The sequence below is a fragment of the Rhea americana genome, unplaced genomic scaffold (assembly GCF_003343005.1).
Source record: "Rhea americana isolate MKP2758 unplaced genomic scaffold, rheAme1 scaffold_2, whole genome shotgun sequence".
Lineage (NCBI taxonomy): Eukaryota > Metazoa > Chordata > Aves > Rheiformes > Rheidae > Rhea > Rhea americana.
The window spans coordinates 3,049,838-3,069,685 of record NW_028186149.1 but is presented as its reverse complement, the minus strand read 5'-3'; the positions used below and the strand labels follow the sequence as shown (position 1 = coordinate 3,069,685).

General features: G+C 39.0%; 1 protein-coding gene across 4 annotated transcripts in view; it reads right to left on the bottom strand.

Moving 5' to 3' along the window:
- APBA2 (amyloid beta precursor protein binding family A member 2) overlaps positions 1 to 19,848 on the bottom strand; it is a 110,953-nt gene that overhangs the window by 43,848 nt on the left and 47,257 nt on the right. For all 4 annotated transcript variants that reach the window (XM_085303311.1, XM_085303314.1, XM_085303313.1 and 1 more), the window contains one exon: positions 3,235 to 4,241. In XM_085303311.1, the coding sequence (XP_085159437.1) occupies positions 3,235 to 4,203 (969 nt within the window). In that variant the 5' untranslated portion in view covers positions 4,204 to 4,241. The remainder of the gene's footprint in view (positions 1 to 3,234; positions 4,242 to 19,848) is intronic.

The window sequence follows — 19,848 nt, the reverse complement described above, 5'->3', positions numbered from 1 at the left end:
TCTGTGCTTTATCTCCCTTCTGTGGGATTCCACACATCTTAAAGGTCCAGCCACACTTCTGTTAAGGACACTTAAGGACATGTGAAGTACAAAAGTCATTTTGGCAGAAATGGATACTGCACATAGAAGTAATATGTCCTAGTATATGCTAATCTGTCCTCCAATGAGCATGACTTTAGAGTTAAGGAAGATGAGCAACCCACAGCAGCTGCTGTTCAGACAGTGCAGGATGGAGCCAGTCTTCAGATGTATATATTCAAGAAATGTTTGCAAAGATTATCTGACTTGCTTTTCAATCTTCCTCTTACCCCTGGTACCTCGGGGGARTCCCCTCATGTCCCTTTTTGTGAGCCCCTGTAGCCCTGTAATGAGTGTTGCCTCATACCTTTACACGTTGCAGCCCTACGTAGTCCYGTCTTCAGTGAAACCACCCACAGCCAGCAGCTCTGCCCTAGCTCTTTTTTATATATATTTCTAATAGTATATCTTGTGACCCAGCTGGCTCATCACTTTGATTAGTTGAAATGGAGACCTGTACCACCATATCACTGGTTGAGAAATTTTCTCATCYCTCTCCTTGTACTCGAAGAAAGGAATGAAATACTGTGTATTTGTTCAATGCTCTGTCCCTTACAGGCAATGGCTTGTGGGTTTTTATGAACAGTGACTCTAAAAAGTGTGTGCCTGCCCAATAATACCCACCAACTGCAGCAGCACACTTTCCACTATTTAAAAAAAAAAATAAAGCATTGGCCCAAGACTGCCTAGAAAAAGCACTTAAAGCTCACAAAGGCAGCTCAGCCTCAGTACCTAGGTCCTTGGTTTGTTTTCAGACCAGTGGCACTTGTACAGGTCCCCCTTGTTCACAGGCTGACATGAGCAATAAAGGTACAGTGCAATTCAGCTCAAACCCGGGATGCTGAAACCAAAGTTTATTTTGAATTCTATAAGCAATCATTTAAGGAAAATAAAAATTTCTTACTCAGGCATAGATGAATTTACTACCTAGATTTCTCATTCAAGTGCTCCTTTAACTCTTCATATGCTCCCAGAACTTGGGAGCAGTGGTGTTCCCAGAACAGCAATGGAAGTGCTGCACCAGAAAGCTGGTTCATTGCTGTCTTGGGGGGGAAATCCCAGCCAGACTCTTCTCTTCCAGTCAGTAACCGCTAACTATCGAAAGCAGGCAAGATCATCAACCCTAATTCATGCAAGCTAACACAATTATGCCAGCAGACAGTCATTAAACTTAGTAACAGTTACAGTCTGGTTCCAAGTATATTTTTGAAAATGGAACTTAGAAATGGGTATTTAAAGCTTCCTGTAAGGATCTGAAATTTATGCAGCTATCCCACCTGCCTTAATAAGCTTTTTTGTTCATGACTATAATAAAAGTTGACCTGTTTCATCACCATATACTTAAATATTAAGGTTTTCCTTGTATTGTTTTTCAGAGGAATCYAAAAATCTTCATGTCAATTTTTAATAGAATCATTTACACTAATTTATCTTTAAGGTATTAACCATAGGGTACTTAAATTTATTTTTAGYGATAGCTTTAATTAAGTAAAAACAGGAACTTTATAAAGCACTTCAATGACAAAAAACGCATATTTACTAATYGACCATTTCAATACATGCTATGCACTTTACCTCTTCTAGGCACATCTCTATTATAAAAATAATTACTATTTACCTGTATATTACTTGAGAATAATTGGGCTTTGCTTACACATAGTGATGCAAAATTGAAACTTCAATCTCTGACCTTAAGGCAAACAGAATTAGCTGTGTCTCTAAAGAAGTAAGCGCCTTCAACTTGAGCGCTTCTGAAGCTAGTGCTTAAGTCCCAAATTACTCTAGCTGGCACGCAACAGAACAGGAAAATATCATGTATGGCTTAAACTAGCATCTACACCATTTCTGTGATAAAATTGCTTAACAGTACTTTTGGTACAAATAAAGCTTGTATTTTTTTATCTTCTTTCTGTGCTTTGCCTTTCTAGTTCTCAGCAAAAATAATTGCACATGTTGAGAAGGAATATATACTCCACTTTGCATGCAGTACTTGTTTTCTCAAAAATCCAAATATTTCTACAAAAGATCCTTAAACTTTTTCTAAAATTAACCTTCCAGATTACATCTACCAAATCGATCCAGAGAGATCATTTAAATAAGGTATTACTGCCCTAGCGTTAGCCTACAGTTCTCCTACTTAGGTTTTAAATACGACTAACAATAAAATGCACCCATTTCACATTTGCTCTTGAACATCCTGAAATTGTATCTTTGCTGTAAATTTGATTAATATAATCCAAATTGCTGATTAACAGCARACATGTTTCCATAATGTTTTCAAGTGTCAATGGAACCAGTTTATTCTTTCCTCATATTTATGACAGCAAAATCTTGAAACTATTAAGTTTAGCAAAGCTTTCTTACTTGCATTGTACTTGTAAGGTAACTTTCTTTTTAGCACAGTGAGATGATGCAAATATAAAAATGTTTGTTCACCAAAAAGCCCAGCATAATGTTTTCTGACCTAGGCAGAATTGTCATTTTAGCTTTCACTGAGATTAAGCAGCAGCACAGTTAAATGCAGCAGGGCAGCTGGGAGACTCCCATCTACACTTGTTAAATGATTTTGTTGTTTTTAGCTGTAGCAAATATTGTTAGTGGCTGTCAAGGAAAAGATATGCCAACCTMGTACAAAAACACAATAATGTGCAGGCACCTCTTGCAGTTGCTTTTAATAYACACAGCACCTAGCCTTGGTATGCTTTCTATTGTAAATAAAAGGAATTAAAGGCAACTTGCTACAGGCAACAGAAGAGGAGCCYTTACTGGAAATTTCCTCAACTATCTCAGTGCTCACCTTCAACTTTAAGGTGTAACACCTTCTGTAGGGTGTAACTACAGAAAAGTTGCACATGGGCAAACAATACAAATAAGCCAGTTTTGCCTCATGTATCTGGAATACTTTGTTTATAGAAATTACAGTAATTCACTTAGGTGTATGACTACTGATACCTCTGACTGCTGACACCTCTTTCCTAGCTCTTCTTTACCTAACTTGACTACATTCAGCAGTTTTTTTAAAGTCTACTGCATTCTAAAGTTACATAATTATATTTTTCAGAAAAAAGGTATTGCTCTGGGTTTCTATTAGAAATARGTAACTATTATAATGTTTGCATAGTGCCTCTGACAGTGTGCATAAACAGAACCTCGTACCTGCTCCTGTGGCCACTTCTGTCTGTCCTCAGGAGTTCTCGACTTCGTTTTAAAGCCTCTAGGCACGTCCCCGCTGTGCTTTGAGGCAGATGGGATATTCAGTGATTTTGGCCTCCCCTCATGCCTGTTAGCACTGTGAATGGCTTCTCCTTTGGGACAAGTGTCCTTATAATCATGTGGCAAGCTTTCGGTCCCAGTGTGCTCTGGACTCATTTCAGCTGTGCTATTAATGCTGCTCATGCTCATACTCATTTTGATTTCTGCTACAATCTGATCAATGTCCTCTTCCTGCTCTTCCAGCTCTGCATCATCTTTTCTAGAGTGGTATGGTGATATTCCCTGTGAATTTCCATTAGCCTCTGCTGGGTAATAGTCCGGATAGCCACCTTCACTTTGACAATATTGTATGTTTTCTTCTTGGTCTTGAATCTCCAGGGAAGACACTTCATCCTCCAAAATCTGAACACCATTATCTTGACCTTCCTGCCACTCTTGCCTATCTGTCACCTCATTTTCATCTTGGTGCTGGATTTTACTTTCAGCCCATTCTTCTACAGCTTCCTGACACTCATCTGTTTCAACATGGTGMTCTTCATGGGGAGCATACTCTTCCCCATTGCAGTCCATTCCTTCCAGGTAACTGTCATCCTCTGGACAGTATCTAATGTAGTATGTGATACCTTCCTCCTCTTCTGGCAAGCCTTCATCATAGTCCTCCTCCTCAGAGGTGTTGTTCACATAGTCAGAGCTGGAGTCACCATCTCCACTATGATCATTGCACTCGTGGTGCACAGGAGCAGGACTTCCTTGTCCCAGGGTTGTGAGCTCTGCCTCCTTTGCTGTGTAATTTTCAATAGGAAGGTCGCTCTCCTCGTTTTCAGGCTCCCTGCTGTGAGAGGAAGTAGGGCAAGCTCGCACCCTGTGATCCAGCATGGTGGCAGCAGTGCTTTGAYGCTTCCGGTTTGCCATAGCTGGCTCCTTATATGACAATCATTTCTAAGCAATTACTGTAGGGGAGATGAGAAAAACACATTCAGGAAAAGGTCACTGGCAAAGATCAGTGATGTTAATGGGAAACTTCTTTTGGTAAAATATATATTTGTAGATACTTAAAACTGATTCATAGATGACTTCTTTTTAATGCTCCTGTTATGGAACTATGGAATCAAAATAGGAACTTGAACACTGAAATAAGATAGACATGGCTACATTTGTGCTTAATGTATTCCAGTGTAGGAGCTTTTCTGTCAATTTGACAGAAAATTAATCCTGAYCCTTGAAATTAGTCTTCCTTTTTTTCCTTGCCAGCAAGGAGTCTACTTTGATTCCCATGCAATAAACACCAGAATTTTTCAATTTTCAGCTTAGGCAGTTCTGCAGTGTATAATGTATAACATACATTTAGAGTCTGATCTGCCCTTACCAAAGCTAAAGGGAAAGAATGTCTATTAACTTGGCAGTCACATCAGGCACTAAATAAGGATAATCCACTGCTACAAACAAAAGTTATGTAGTAAGAACCTGGAYTGCTCATGAGTTCAGTAGCTCTCCCTAGTTGGAAGCCATTACCTRTCTCCTAGTGTTTAAACCAAACATGGCTTTCAAACAATTTAACCTTCATTCCAGGAAAAACACAGATACACTTACAATAAATGCTTATTAGTTCTTTCCAACAACAAATACCTGTACTGCTTTAAATTACATAATTTGTCTAAATACTCAGTTTTAACTACATCTGGTTATATAAGTTTTATCAAGCATCTTCAAGATGAAGAAAGCATAATTCTAGAAAATTTTGACAATTGTGATCTGCTGTGTTTATGGAAGCTGAATACGGGGAAACAACATTCTTTAAGCATATAATGTGTACTGCATTAAGTCCTATGGCCAGTCTCAGATGCATGCAGTGACTCAAGTGAGAAAGTGAGTGGAGGTGGCACCTTCCACTTAGGAATCAGATTAATGATTCCCTTATACAGAGCTGCGCTTCCAAAGCGCACCGCACCCRTGGCTGTACCCTTTACTAGAGGCATGAGACAGATGCATCTCAGCCAGCAGCAAGATTGTTTTGACATAACTAGTTTAACAGATCATATGTGAGGGCATGCACAAAGAGCAGGAAGATCAGTATTGAAAAAGGAGCTATACAGAGATTAATTTCTTATGCGTTATGGAATTAACCAAAATATCCTGCCATCATGTTCTGAAGCCTCACAGATCTCTAGAATTTCAAGTATCACAAAAAACACCCAAGAAATATGCTCTCTCACTTATGACATCTGGTATTCCCATACATCTCTGGCTGATGGCAAGGGAACCATGCAGCACATACAAGTGCTCCCTGAAACAGGGAAGTATTGCACATTCTGGGTCACAAGAACAGAGATGCACATTAGTTGCAGGAGGAGACATGAAAGAAACCCAATATATGGTGTTTTTCTTAGTTACTGGTATCTTGTGCTCAGAGTTGGTCTTGAAACAAAGCTTTTAAGAGAACAATATATCTGAAGTGAAGCTTAAATAGGAAAAATCAAAGGAGGAGACAACTCCAAGTGATTACCTGATCCTTGTAAYTGAGCAGAGCTAGGAGACTTGCAAGACTCTCTGAACATGACCAACRTGCCTCCTATCAGCCCCTTGCATAAACTAGCCACCAGTTCTTGCTCTAGAGCCAATTACAAGCAACTCAGACCACCTGCTCTGCTCTCCACCAGGGCTGCTTCTGATTTGGTTTTCMTTACTGCAAACTAGAAATGCTTCTATGCTATGACTGTGATAAAAAGAAAACTGATTTTAATCTGGATTAAAGTAGCAATCTAGTCAGGACACTGCAAAGCTCTACACAGACTGCAAAAACTGCTCACAAGCAAGACAACTCTGCAAGTAACTTGTATGAACAGGTCAGGAACAAGAAAGCGCATGATAAAAACACATTTAGAACATAAGAAAAAGTGCTACAAAATAGATGTTTTTGATGCAGGAAAGAACTACWGACACTTCTCATCTGCCTTAACTGATGAAGTTATTTCTGGTCATGAACAGAGAACTCGTCTGCCATGTCCTCAGTCTCTCCCAGCCTCCAGAGATGCTGGCCACAGTTACTAAGGCTTACGCAGGGGTCCGGGGGGAGGCAATGGACTGTGATCACACACTGAGGCTTCCCCTGTACCTGAAGGCACACAAAGCATCTGAAAGGCACAGGGCTGGGGCTCAGTGCTCATGAGTGAGCTTTTCCTACAGCATGCGGACATGACACCCTGTGCCAGCCAGCCCAACAGCATTTTTCTACCTGCATCCTGTAAGGCTCAGAGTTCAGCATTAGGCCACCAAACTGCCTTTACTGATAGCACTACAGTAATATCCTTTACAAATTCTAGTATTTGCCTGTGCATACGTGTTACTTACCTGAAAGAAATCTCCATGCTAAGATTGTTTTTTTTAAATGCTGGAGCGCATTGCAGGAAGCCACTTGTATTTTCCAAGCCAAAAGCATGAGGCTCAGTGGAACGCAGGGCTGTGACGGCAGCTGAGAGAGAGGGCCGGGCCGAGGGTCCRGGACCGTGAGAAGATCCCTACTGACAGCAGTGGCTGGTGGGCGTGAGCTGAAGTGCAGCACGTGCACTGCAGAGGCWGTGCAAAGGATGAGCTTTAGATTCACCCTGAAACTGTCTAGCAGCCTGGAAACAGTCTAGCGTGTGCACGATAACCAAGAACAGCAAAGGGGATCCCTCTCGAATGTGCCTAGCACTGGCATGATAGAAAGATGCAGAGAACAGCTCTCAAATGGGTTTTCCAGCTAATCTAGCCTGTCTGCTTAAGAGTGCACATGTGCTTAGTCAAGGAAATAATCAGCTGTATTACATAAATTCAAATATCAGAACAGCCAAAATAGCCTGGTTTTATTCCTCTTCTGCAAATTACCTTGAGTTTCCTAGGAAGATACTTCAGGTTTAGTATAATGTGAATCTTCTGAAACCTAAAATCACTCTGTTCTCCCCGCTCCCATCCCCCGTATTGTCTCATGTCACACAGCAAGGTGCTGTTTCCTGTCAGGGTGCTTGCAATAATTTACTGACATTTTTCAAAACACAGAACAGATACCAATTTTCATCAGGCATTCTCCTGCTCAAACCACAATGCAGAAATCTGAATTACCAACTGGAGGGATTAATACTTGTTCTAATTTTCTAAAGAAATTCATTATACTATAAATTATGTAGCTAATACTCACTTATCAGTTATTGAGATTGCTCTTGAAATTGGAGAAAATGCTGGATTTCTATCTAGTACTACTCCAATATCCTCTGCAGCATGAAAGATAAGGGTAGTGATGACAGTCTGCTGGATCCAGAGGCGCTTCATCGTTACAAGCTTCAGCTGGGTCAGCGGGTCAGTAGCTGTGCTGGCTGCAAGGTGCCTCCTGCTCCTGCTAGCTCCAATCCCCTGTCGCAGTGACCAAGCTGTGCTTCTGTATTGCTCCTAAATGCATTTTCCAACTTTACAGAGCACTGCTATGCAGCTCCACCCACACTGTCAGGGTCAAGAACCAGGCAGCCAAAGTTGCGTAGGGCTCTCAATTTAAAAATGTTTTGCTTTTGACAACATTTTTATTTTYCTTAGTTTCCCTGCTCTAATTCAAAATGCTGAGAAAAGGAAACGAACTTCCAGAAAACATGCACTGCATTCTTCTAGGGTTGTAAATAAGAGTATGTATAGAGGAACCAATTTCTGCTGTGCTTTACAGTGGGAGTTTATTTCAATGGAGGCTTGTTATGGAGCCATTAGCTGCTTCTGGGATTTCTTGCACCTAATCCCAGACAGCTGCAGAGAGGCTTAACAAAACTGTTAATGTTTCACATCCTCTACCCTTCTAGAAAGATACCTTCTCTACTTTCTTTCTACACAGAAAGACCAATTAAATTAACATTAAAAATGAGAAATGGTACACAATCGTAAACATGGCAGTAAAGTGAAATACCCACTGCAACATTTCCTGGCTGTGTTTAAAGAACTGTTTTACRTACATACAGAATTCACAGACTGAACAGCCTACTATGGGCAGGTGAAAAAGCGATCTTATATGACATGTTTTTTTTGTTTGTTTTTGGTTGTTTTTTTTTTCCAACATAGTTAGTGGAGGTTTGAGAGGATTGTGGCATTTGGGGGTATTGTTCAGTTCTTTTGGCTGCAATCATGTTGTACTGCTGCATGCTTCTCTACAGTTAAATGATCTTTTCAGCCCTGCTTTTGTAACTTACAGATGAACCTTGGAGCTTTATTGGCCTTGCTCTGAAATCCTTACTGTATTGTAAAAGAGTGTTTCTCTTCTGAGCTTCTTCCTTCTCAGGTTTTTCATCTACTTCCAGTCTTTCTGCCACAGTTCAAGTATTTGTCTTTCAGTCTCCTTCAACTTTCCTTGACAAACTTCCTACACAAGTTTTGCTTCCTTAAATCAGCACCTGGTATTTTTCCTCTATATCCAGTATAACATAACTACTATTTACGTGGTCTACTTTTTTGAAAAAGAAATAACTCTGCCTTTTTTGATGGTCTCTTTTGGGGGCTAGCGGAACACAGATCCTCTAGGACACTTTACCAGCAGACCAGGTTATGAAAGCAGGGGCTCTGGGTTTGCTWCTCTACTGTTGAGTACTACTTTCTAAAGCACAGTTGACTTAAACTCTTCCATATATTAGCCCTATACACTGCTAATTAATAAAAATGCTGTAAAGACTTTCAACATGGATATATAACCTCACATTTAGATGCCCTATATTTATAAAGTTATTCAGTTCAACTTTAACTTAGATAATAGTATATTTTAACAAAACTGCATTAGAAAATTTGATTCCAATACTTCATTGGAAAAAAGATTTGTATAATTAGTGTAAGCAGAGAAATTAAACTGGAGATGAAACATCTAATTTCAATTTCTTCAGAATAATTTTAATATCAGGCTAATGGTTCTCAGTAGGCTCATTCTGTAAGACAACAGCCAAAATGAGCTCTGACCAATCCTATACTGGGAACTAGAATTTTTAAAGAGCAGATAACAAAGGGGTGGTTTGCAGCGATTTCCTTCCTTTTGCTGCTGGTGGACTCCCCAAGGCCAGATTGCATTAACTTCATGCTTCTTTTCAGTAGATCTGACTCTACAGATTTTAGAAATCCTCGTGCAGACCTACAGAACTAATRGCCATTAAAACTGAGTGCAAGATAATCCTGGCAATTTTTCTAAAAACAAGTATAAACGGTGTCTATATCCTCCCCAGGAACTCTGATCCACCTATTTTACAAAACCTGTGGATGCTGATCCCTATGCACACAGTGTCTCTAACAGAAGAAAAAGATAAGAGCATAAACAAGGGAGGACAACTCCAGGGCGTAGAGGAAGCTTCTATCTAGCAGTGTATATGCAACCAAAAAGAATGCATCCTAAAATTGAAGAACCACCAAGATGTAACTAAATTAGTTCAAGTCCTCATTCTGAGTGGCATCCCATACTTATTAAARGCAAGAAGTGTTTCTCTGAGTAAGGCTGCACAGCTGGACACTAATTATTAGCTATGCCAGGCCTGTTATCTCTTCTTTTTTCTTTGGTTAAAATGAAGCAAAAAAAATGGGGGGGGGGGCTGGTGAGGGCAACAGAACAAACCATAACCCATTATTTCAGGGTTGGAAAAGACCTAGGACAGAAGTTTGTGTTTTATTAAGACAGAAGTAGAACTTTTACGCTCAGGGCATGTTAGATCCTCTTGTACAGTAACTTCATGCAAATATAGCTAGATGTATGCAGGATGCTTAATGCATGTTAAATATAGCAATTTGGGGGTAGACTGGATTTATCTCCAGGATYTGTATGTGGTAATTCTGGGAGTCTTGTGAATGTAATTTCTATCTTCTGTGGTGTAGGCTGTGCATCCTCTCTTAGGCAGTTTTCTAAATACTTTATTAAAACACTCTTTAGAAATACAGCAAGCCTGTACATAAGCCTCACTAACTCAACCCTGCACAGTATGAAAGTGTTGCTAACATCATTCAAGGAAAACAGGCAAACTCAGTGATGAGTGCCGAGCATGCCGAATTTATGGTGAGCAGGTTTCTGAGTTGCTATGCTTTGAAGTAAATACTTGATAAAGGATTTTTAAAGTGACTAAGATGACTTTCTGCAGAAAGCCCAGCTGAAGATAGTCAGAAGCCATTTAGAAAATAAACTCCATAGTATATATGAATAAATCTGAAGTGTTCTGTCCGTGCTGTTCGGAATTCAGAGCATTTTCAGAGAATTTACAATTTACCTGAATGTGAATTTCCAGTTTCTGGCTGGTCTTGATAAATATCCTAGGTAATTCTTTCTGGTTTTGGTACCTTGCAAGAGCTATGTCTCCCCCACCCATAAAAGGAATGAGAGGGCCAGCAGAAGCCACTAGACAAGTTTCATTTTTTTTGCTGTTTACTTATGATATTCCTACTCTCACTTACTTGACATCTTCTAGATAGCAGTCTACAAATAAAACCGCAAATATAAAAATATAGGTAGAATTAATAGCAACTCACTATTCAGCTTTTTTCAACACTTTTCATTTAAAATAATCTGGCAAATTTCCAATAAGAAGACTCCACTGTTTTCAGGCACGCAGAAAYCTCTTGGGTTTTAGAAATGACTTTTTCTTTGTCCTGTGAAATTCCATTCAAAAATATTCTATTTTAATTTTACTGTTTCTCTTCTTTTCCCTGTGTACCTTTTGGAAAAGTTTGGCAATCTGTCAAAAGTCTGCTACAAGATCAACACAGTGACTAGATTTCTCTCGGTCTTTTCCCAGCCTCTTCTCTGCAGTTCCTCCTCTCTCTGCCAGGCAGCTGTAAGGCTAGCGCTCCAGCCTAAGTCCCAAGGAGAGAAAGCACTTTATCCCCTCAGCATACAGCTACCCATGCAGCAAGGCACTGAGCATGCATTTCCCTGAGCCAGGGGAGAGTCTGCAGTGCCTTCTGCACCTCTAGACAGAGCTGCAGCAAGCACCTGCTGGCATCAGCAGCCCTTTGGGGGCTGCAGGCACCTGGGTTCGCACCCCACTGGCAGAGCTCATCCCCAGGTACCCCGGTCCCGGTTATCAGCAGGGAGTAAAAAGCAAGAAATCACAAATAAAGAAGCTATACCAACAAATTTAGTCATACTTGGAAAATACAGCAGTGAAATGCTAAGTTTCAGATTTATGATATTTATGATATGGACCTTAACTCTCCACATTCCATCAGTGTACATTCATAAAATCAAAGATCATAAAACGTTTCACACCACTGGTGGTCTGTTTTGAACAAAGCCTGGTAGTCCAGGAGGAAAAACAGCTGAAGGCAACTGTAAATTTAGTGCTATTTACATTTCCAAAGCTTCAATTTATCATTTAAATAATATTTTAATATGCTTTAACATAATACATATATAGAACTAAAAATATCAGTAGATGTTTGCATGCAAAGCACAAAGATTTTTTGGTTTTTTCTTTTTAAATGAAAGGTAATATGAGCTAAAATGAGCAGCAGCTAAAACCAGATGATGTTAAAATGGAAACCGTGTGATAGGCTAGTTACTCTCAAGAGCAGCCATCAGGGTCTTCATATGTAGCTAAGGCAGGAAAACATTCTCTTATCAGTCACCRGTTAGACTCATAACTGTAGCCATGGTGAACCTGAGGTAGTCTTATATTAATTTGAAAATAAAAACACTGAAGAGACAAACAAGAAAACAAATTATATATACCTATTATTACTCACTACTATGCTTATTTGTTTTATTCATTTTTTTCACTCTGCCATTAGCTGTTAAATTAAAAACTGAGGTAGGAAATGCATTTTTCTATATATTAGGATTATTTCAGTTGCAAGCTTTCAGAAATACTGCTTAAAGCTACAGCAGCTGCAGCATACTAGAAATCCCAGTTATCTGTCTGGGGTTTCAAAAACATACACCCCCTACCTGCAGGCAATGCTTTCCAAATGCAGCAAAGACCATATTGTCCCAAATTACCATCTTGCTATAACAAAAGTTTGTCAGCAAGCAGAGTGCCTTCACCTGTATTACACTGCAGCTATTGCAAAGAAGCTTGATTCACACAGCTGTTGCTATTATGTCAGAGTTTACAAGCAAACAGTATTTTGTCTTTATTACCAGCACCTTCCCTTTGGGATCTGGAGATGCTCTAGGGACATTAAACCTAATATTACCTCTGTGAATTACCTTCAGCAATGCATTACTGTTACATTTCCTAGAGCCATAACCTGAGTCTCAGAGGATTCAAATGACTTGCTCAAAAAGTGATGAAGTGGAATTAAAACACCAATTTTCATTGCCCTGCCCTAGCTAGAAGACAGAGCCCTTAGCAGAGTTCTAAAGCTAAGAAAAATACTGAATTTAAAAGGCAAATTGGATTCAAAATAAAAGCTGTTCTSTTCAGACTTCTTGCAGTGCATAGTCTTCTGCAAAAAGCTGTTGTGGAGCTGTTTGCAAACTAACTCGGATTAAACACTGTGCTTTCCTGAAACAGAAATTTCACCTGAACCATGTGACAACTTGACACTATCACTGCAGAGGCAATAGTGATAACTTGAACCCTGTTCTTCTCTTCCTTTTCTCTGTGTTTAAACAAACTTATGGTCAGAGTAAATGTAGGGAATTTCAGAGAAAGTGCCTGGATGACTTCAGGGCTGCACCTGTGAGAGGTGCATGGCAGGGTTTGAGGGCCCAAAAAAAACCCAGTAACCATCAGCCCACTTTGTCTTTGCAAGAGTAAAATGCATGGGAAGTGCAATGCTAGCAATGCTGCCAGAACAGGGGCATTTAGATGTTCAATTGCTTTATTTATTGTATCTTTTTTTTGGGGGGGGAGAGGCAAAAGAAAACCCAGAACCCATTCTGCCTSATTGAAAAGATGCGTTTCCAAACCCTCTCAAAGAAATGAGGAGCGCGTATAGACGAACGATATCTACTGCTTACTTCCTCCTCTCCCCCTAAACCAAAGAGGAACAATAGGTAGTTTGCAATGCAGTGTTTTTTGTTCCTCTTAAACAACATCAGCACGATCCTTCAGTATATATTAAATATTTCATTACCTCTCACAGAAATGCCAAATCTTTACAATTATTTTTCTATAGGACAGACTGCCTGCACAACATTGACCCCTTCTTTCATAATCTTCACCAGATATAGGTGGTTTCTAACATGGACTTTAAATTATCTTCATATTTTTAAAAGAATATGCATTCTGAACTTTGTTTTTGCTTTTCTTTTTGCGATTATATATAATATTTGCCTTGCTTAGTGTAATTTAATAAGCATTTAAAATGAGCTAATTGCCTTGTAAATTGCCTTCTGAAAGTCCTATAATTGGAATCCACCAACAAATTAAAAATAGAACAGATGCAAAGCTATATTAAAGACAGTGTAAAATCCTACAGCAATGCAAAAATRGCATGATAGAGCGCTGTTGTCCTTGAATATATAGCCCAACCAACTGTAGATTTTATAATTAAAAAGATTAGCTATTTTCTGCTGAAGTAATGAAAATATGCATAATCACATATTTAGTTATCATTTATTGTTGATGTACTTTAATTATTCCTTAGGGTTTAATTCCACAATTCAACAAAGGAATTAATCGGTCTGCAGAGCCACATCCTTATTGTTGCTTGAGTAAAGATGTTTAGGGCCAAACTTGTATGCTGTATCGAGCAAAACGTGGATCTGTTTTGCAGTATTGTGAGCTGACTAAAAGGAAATAAGCCTGAACTGATGTATGAGTGAAATGACCACCTCAATGCCAGCGTTGGTGGGGAGGATGGAGGGAGAACTCCTTGTTCAACAGAATGAGCTGAGTCTCCAAAATTAAAGCAAGGAGACTCTATGGAGTACCCCTGTGTGTGTTCTGCAATTATCCTGATCCAAGAGATTTTTTTTTAAATATTTAAAAATTCCCCATGTTTTATCTGTACAAAATACTTTTAATAATCACTAGAAGAGATTAAAACATATACTTATTATGGAATAAATTACAAATTTGAAACCAGTGGAGTATTTCCTAATACTGGGAACAAGGGAAAGATATCACAGGGTCACGTTACAGTGTTATCTTATATAAAAATTATCTTCAAATTCAAGTAAAATGCATTTTGGCCGCTGTGAGATAACTTGTAATCATTCAGAGCTCTGGTCAAAGTTTTAGGTCATCTTGGAACGGATTGTAGAAACCTGTAAAACACTTTAGTGCCCCTCTGTGCTGACTATGGAGGCACCCAGAACTCTGGCAGCTTTTCCACTCCTACTAGTTTGTATGCTTTTCATACTCACCTTTTCCGATTTCCTTGGTAATGTTTTATCTCAATAGCAAGGTTGGTCCCTGCACTGACCTAGCACAAAACCATCACAGATCACTGTACACATAACAGAACATTAATTTCCAGGAAGTAACTATACTGTAGGGAGCTTTATTTTTTAATCAGGAACATGGTGTTACGAACTACTTGTGACCCCAAGCAGGTGGGCAAAGAGAGGAACAGAGAAGAGTGTAGAAGCCTGACCAAGTCCCACCTGTCTGTGACTTCCTAAATTCAGTTTCTTCTGAGAGTTTTAACATTGTCAGAGCATCACGCTGTAGGTACAGTCATCTACCATCATCTAGCCCCGGCTTCTAGGGATGCTCAGGCACAGACCCAAATTATGTCCATAACCTTGTGCTAGCACTGCTGTCACCCACACCGTACACTGAAAGACCTTCATGGCCAGTTTAGCTACAACACTTCTGAGATTCTCTTTCACAGGAATACAAATCATATTTTGTCACTAAGCCAAATTATATTTTAATAACATCCCAGCACAATAGTGAGGCCATTCCTATTGTTCTTTGTAGCCATATATGCTTTTCTTCAAAACCTGTGACCCTGCACACTAAACTATCATTTAAGTATTTTGTGCCTTTATATAGCACAACCCATTAATCTGTTAACAATATCAGATCACTCTCAGGTAGTGTTAGTTAATTCAACCTCATCATTAAATATACATGATAAAAACCTTCCTTTCCTTCAGCTGCATCCAGTTCCAACTGAATCGCAGCAACCACACATTTTCTTGAGGTTTGTGTAACTAAAATCACTTAGCTGTTTCTTTACTGTTTTTAGAAAACTGTGATTATTTAAAAATCCTCAGAAAAGATTAAAAGCCTCTAAAAGCTTTGCAGCAACATTTTGTATCTTCGTTACACACTAGTCTTAAGAGCTGTGAGCTGTTGCATACACAGTTATGTGTAGACAGGAAAGCAGAGCAGAGATTTCATGCATGTAACTTCAGGTATTATTAAAGCAGAGCGCACTTGAGAATACTACTGTACACCACTCCTTTTGGTCTTTTAGAAAATGGCTGTAGTTTCATCAGACAATTTCTAACTGTCCTCCTGGCTTAGTTTCATTTAGAGAGGCTAATTTATTTTACGTTACAGACTTACGCCTTTAATATGCCTTATTTTTGTTTATATTGCCATCAACTTTCTTGGTCATAAATGTTCTTAGAAAAAAATATGTTTTAGTGTATCCTTTCATTTACAGAAAAAGGTATAGTGTCATACTGAAGAAAAGCGTAACAGAATGCGCTGGGGGGGAAGATGGGAGACAACAGTGCCATTTTACCATGCCATTATTTTAAAATGATCAATCTTTTGGCTCTGTAAAAGGAAGATAATTTCTTAAACTTGATAATAACTAAAAATACATGGTATACAAGTAATTAGACTTTCAACATTATTTTAGTGCTTTATACCTCAAAAGAAATTAGGTTTGTAGGTGTTAATGACTGAAATATTCCCCATAAATGGTATTTACTAACAGAGCAATTATATATTGCTAGTAGCTTACAGGCTATTAATATTAGCTGTTCTTTCAACTGGCTAGCTGGAAACATGTAGTTCCAGTCAGTTAAAATGAACTGAAGAGGAGATGATGTATTACATAGCCATTTATCCACTGCGGTTCGGTGCCTAAGTGAGCCGTCTCACCAAACAAAAACAAAACAAAAAAAACCCAACCAGCAATTCTTTTTAGGAGCAAGCGGCTATTGAGGAGTCTGGAAATGGCATCAGGTTCCTCCCAGGGATGAAACTTCTCTGATCTAGCTGAAAGCCATTAACAYCCTTCCCACCCAATTAGCCTAAGAGGATTAGCTTGCATTTCTCTTCTCTTAGCACAACCTTGTCTTTTCCAAACAAATACAGATACTTAAGCTGCTGGCAGATTTGGTGAATAAAAATTTTTTGAAATAATAACACAAAAGTAAAGCATATTGTGTTCATTCTTTTCAAGATAAAGTATTCTGCCTTTGTTAAGCAGAATCACCAAATTGCAAGGTCAAATTAGGAAGCTCTTTACTAAATACAGACTGAAGAATAGTAAATTAAGGTTATCAGAGGTTTTGTTAGCAATGAATTATGTCACGCAATTTTGTATTTAGAAGCTTTGAAAAAATATCTAGCCTGCAGCTGGTTGTATTTCCAGCACACCATTCCTTGGTGGATGATCACCTCATTGACAAGCAAGATTAAAAAGATGTTTTCTCTTTGTCTAAGGCATAAATTACACATCAGTAGAATCCTCTCCAATTTAAAACTGGTTAGATAATTTATTATCTGTTAATCACTTTAGCAGATACTCAAGATGACTTGAAACCTTTACACCCTCTAGCCTTCCCATCAAAAGCCAGCAGCAAATTCATATATACAAATCTTAATAAGACTTCTTTAGTAAGGATTTTAATGTAAAATTATTTAGATGTGGTCTGAATAATATGGCTAAAGCTCAGTAGGTTTATACATAAACAGTTATTGAAAACAAAGTGTTGACCAGAATGATGATCATGGTCAATGATACGACTATTATTTGGTATTAGAATTGCAGAAATGCACAGAGATGCTATATAAGCATATGAAAGATCATGTGCACTCTAACTTAAGCAGTCTACAGTTTAAATGGGTAGTGCTGACCAGTGAATTATTCTTACCTTCTTATGGTCAGCTTCCCATTTCCTATGGCCATGGGGGCTAAGCTGTGCTGTACATAGGGAAAACAAATTCTGCTTCTGTACTTGAATTGATTTTGAGTCACTGCAGGTCCAGCAAGGCCAGCAATGAGCCTAAGTTAATAAATGCCACACACTATACATTCAAGCAGGCCCCAGAAGTCATGCGCTCACTGGACCTGAGCTAGTCAATCTGGTGGAACCAACTGTGTATTCGTGTACCTATAGCACAGTTTACCTGAAAGGAGGCTATTTTGGCCTTGCACAGCAATGTACTTACACAAGCATTTAATTCTAAGGATAGCAGTTGTTCATAAAGGCATAAGAGCCGTATTCTTATAATATGTAACTGCCTGTTTGACTTCACTGGGAAACGGACACTTTGAGGATCCAGGCTTGCATATCCAAAGTATATGACTGGATCCTGTATTATTGGTTCCTAAACCAGAAACCTAGCCACAAAACACCTTATTTCTATTAAATGACAAACAGTAAGCTAGAAAATACTAAATATAATGAGAAAAATTACTGGACTTCTTACAGCTCAATGAACATTTGTAATCAGAAAAAAAATATGATAGCTTAGTACTGTCACCTTGATCTGAATCAAGGGCCAATGGGGCAGCAGGGGCAGGGATCTCAGGAGACCCTTTAGCAGTTCCCATGTGCTCCCCTGCCCCCAAGGCTGGTCGGCTGCACCCATGCCATCGCTACAGGATGCTCATCTACATTGTTCTTCAAGACATTGGATGGCAGAGTTGCTATAGCCTCCCTGTGCAATTTCTTCTAGTGCATTAGTGCAGCAATAACAGCAATTCAAATGACTGCTAGAAAAGAAAGTTTTTTCCTCACTGTTTTACCAAAATCTTCCTTGTTTCAATTTCAGCTCATTTCTTCTCATCTAATCCAGTGTGAACATGAAGGACAGATTATTTTTCTATCTTTGCCTCTATGTATGTGAAGAGTCATGCCACTCTGTAGGCTTTCCTCTCCAGGCTACCTAGGCTGAATTTTCTAATCATTTTATTCCCCTTCACTGGACTCTTCCACACTGGTCTRTGCAGTTCTCAGAGCTGTGCCCCAAACTAGATACAGTTGGGCCACCAACATCTTCCAGAAGACAAGAAATTAGCTGCAACTGAAAAGTTTACAATTGACATGATTGATTATTTCTGTGAAGAGCTGAGATGGAGGCCAGACTCCTCTTACTTTATCCCCTTGTGTACTCTTCACCTGTTTCTTCCAGCAGGCAGAGTCAGGTGAGCGGTTCAGAGTCTTTTGAGGGCAGCCAGATTTTAAGCCATTTTCATGGAAAGAGAAAAAGGAATGCTGCCTTCTCTCTTTGACTTGATTCAGCACCTGCAGTGAGACATTTCTAGCTACTACAGAGTTTATACCATGTGTCAYTTGTTAGCATCCTTCTTTGCTTTTGCTTTTCAAATCTATTGTTTCACTGCAAATGACTTAACAGAGCTATAGTAACAGCTACAGCACATTTGGACAAATGGACTTCATACAGCTGATCTACACTGAGCTTAGGATGACGGCTCACACTGTAGGCCACAAATCCTTTTCTTTACTGATGCAATCAGAACATTTATTTGCATAAATCTTCTCTTAAAAATGAAGAATTTACTAGCAATCATGTCTGTCCCCTGAAAAATGACCTTCAAAAAAAGAAGTAATACTGTCATGAACCAAATTATGTAGAGAGGTGTCATGAAWGCTTTTAAATTTACTAAATTGACTTGAATTGCATTAAAAGTGAAATTTCTGTATTTGGATATTTTGGTAATAGTAACTACAGTATGAGTAAGTAGGGTTGATAAGATTACAAATAACAGTATGATGCCATGATGCACAGTCAGTTCATGTGTACTAAAGCACAGAAGATGGAAAGTTAGGGAGGTTTTTCTTTACACTGCACAATACAAATAGTTAGAGCTTTCTTGCAAGTATGTGTTGCATTAGAAATACTAGCCAATGCAGTAAGTATCTCACATGTAACATGTCTCCATTCATTAAAGAAAAATATTGCAGTCTATTATTCATGACTTGCATTCAGCACAACATGGTGCTATGACAGCTCCTCAGACTTTAACTGCAGGCTGCTGCTATAAACTCACTGAAGGGATAAGGGAGCTTAGAAGCTACAGGGAAATGCTATGTATAGAGATACTAAAATCAATGCTATTTCAATACTTTAAGTATACAGTAAGCCTCTTCGCATCATTCACAAATGAAAGCTTTCAATCTTAAAAAGAATTGTGGTCTCATTTACAGAAGTAGCCAATAACACGGAAAATCTGTGAGACTGTAGAAAAGAGTCTGGTGTGCGGTGCAGGGGCTGACAGCTCCGAAATTCCAGTAGTGGCAATGGAGCCAACTGCGGCTCCAGCTATCAGTCCTCGGCTAGCAACACCCGTCAGGACTACTGACAGTAACAGCTCCTACCGTACACCTCTACACTGTTTGCTTCTAGCTTTGTATTAAAATCACAAGTTATGTGATGACTTAATGGAATGATCCTTTATCAGATCTTTCAGAAGAGTTACACT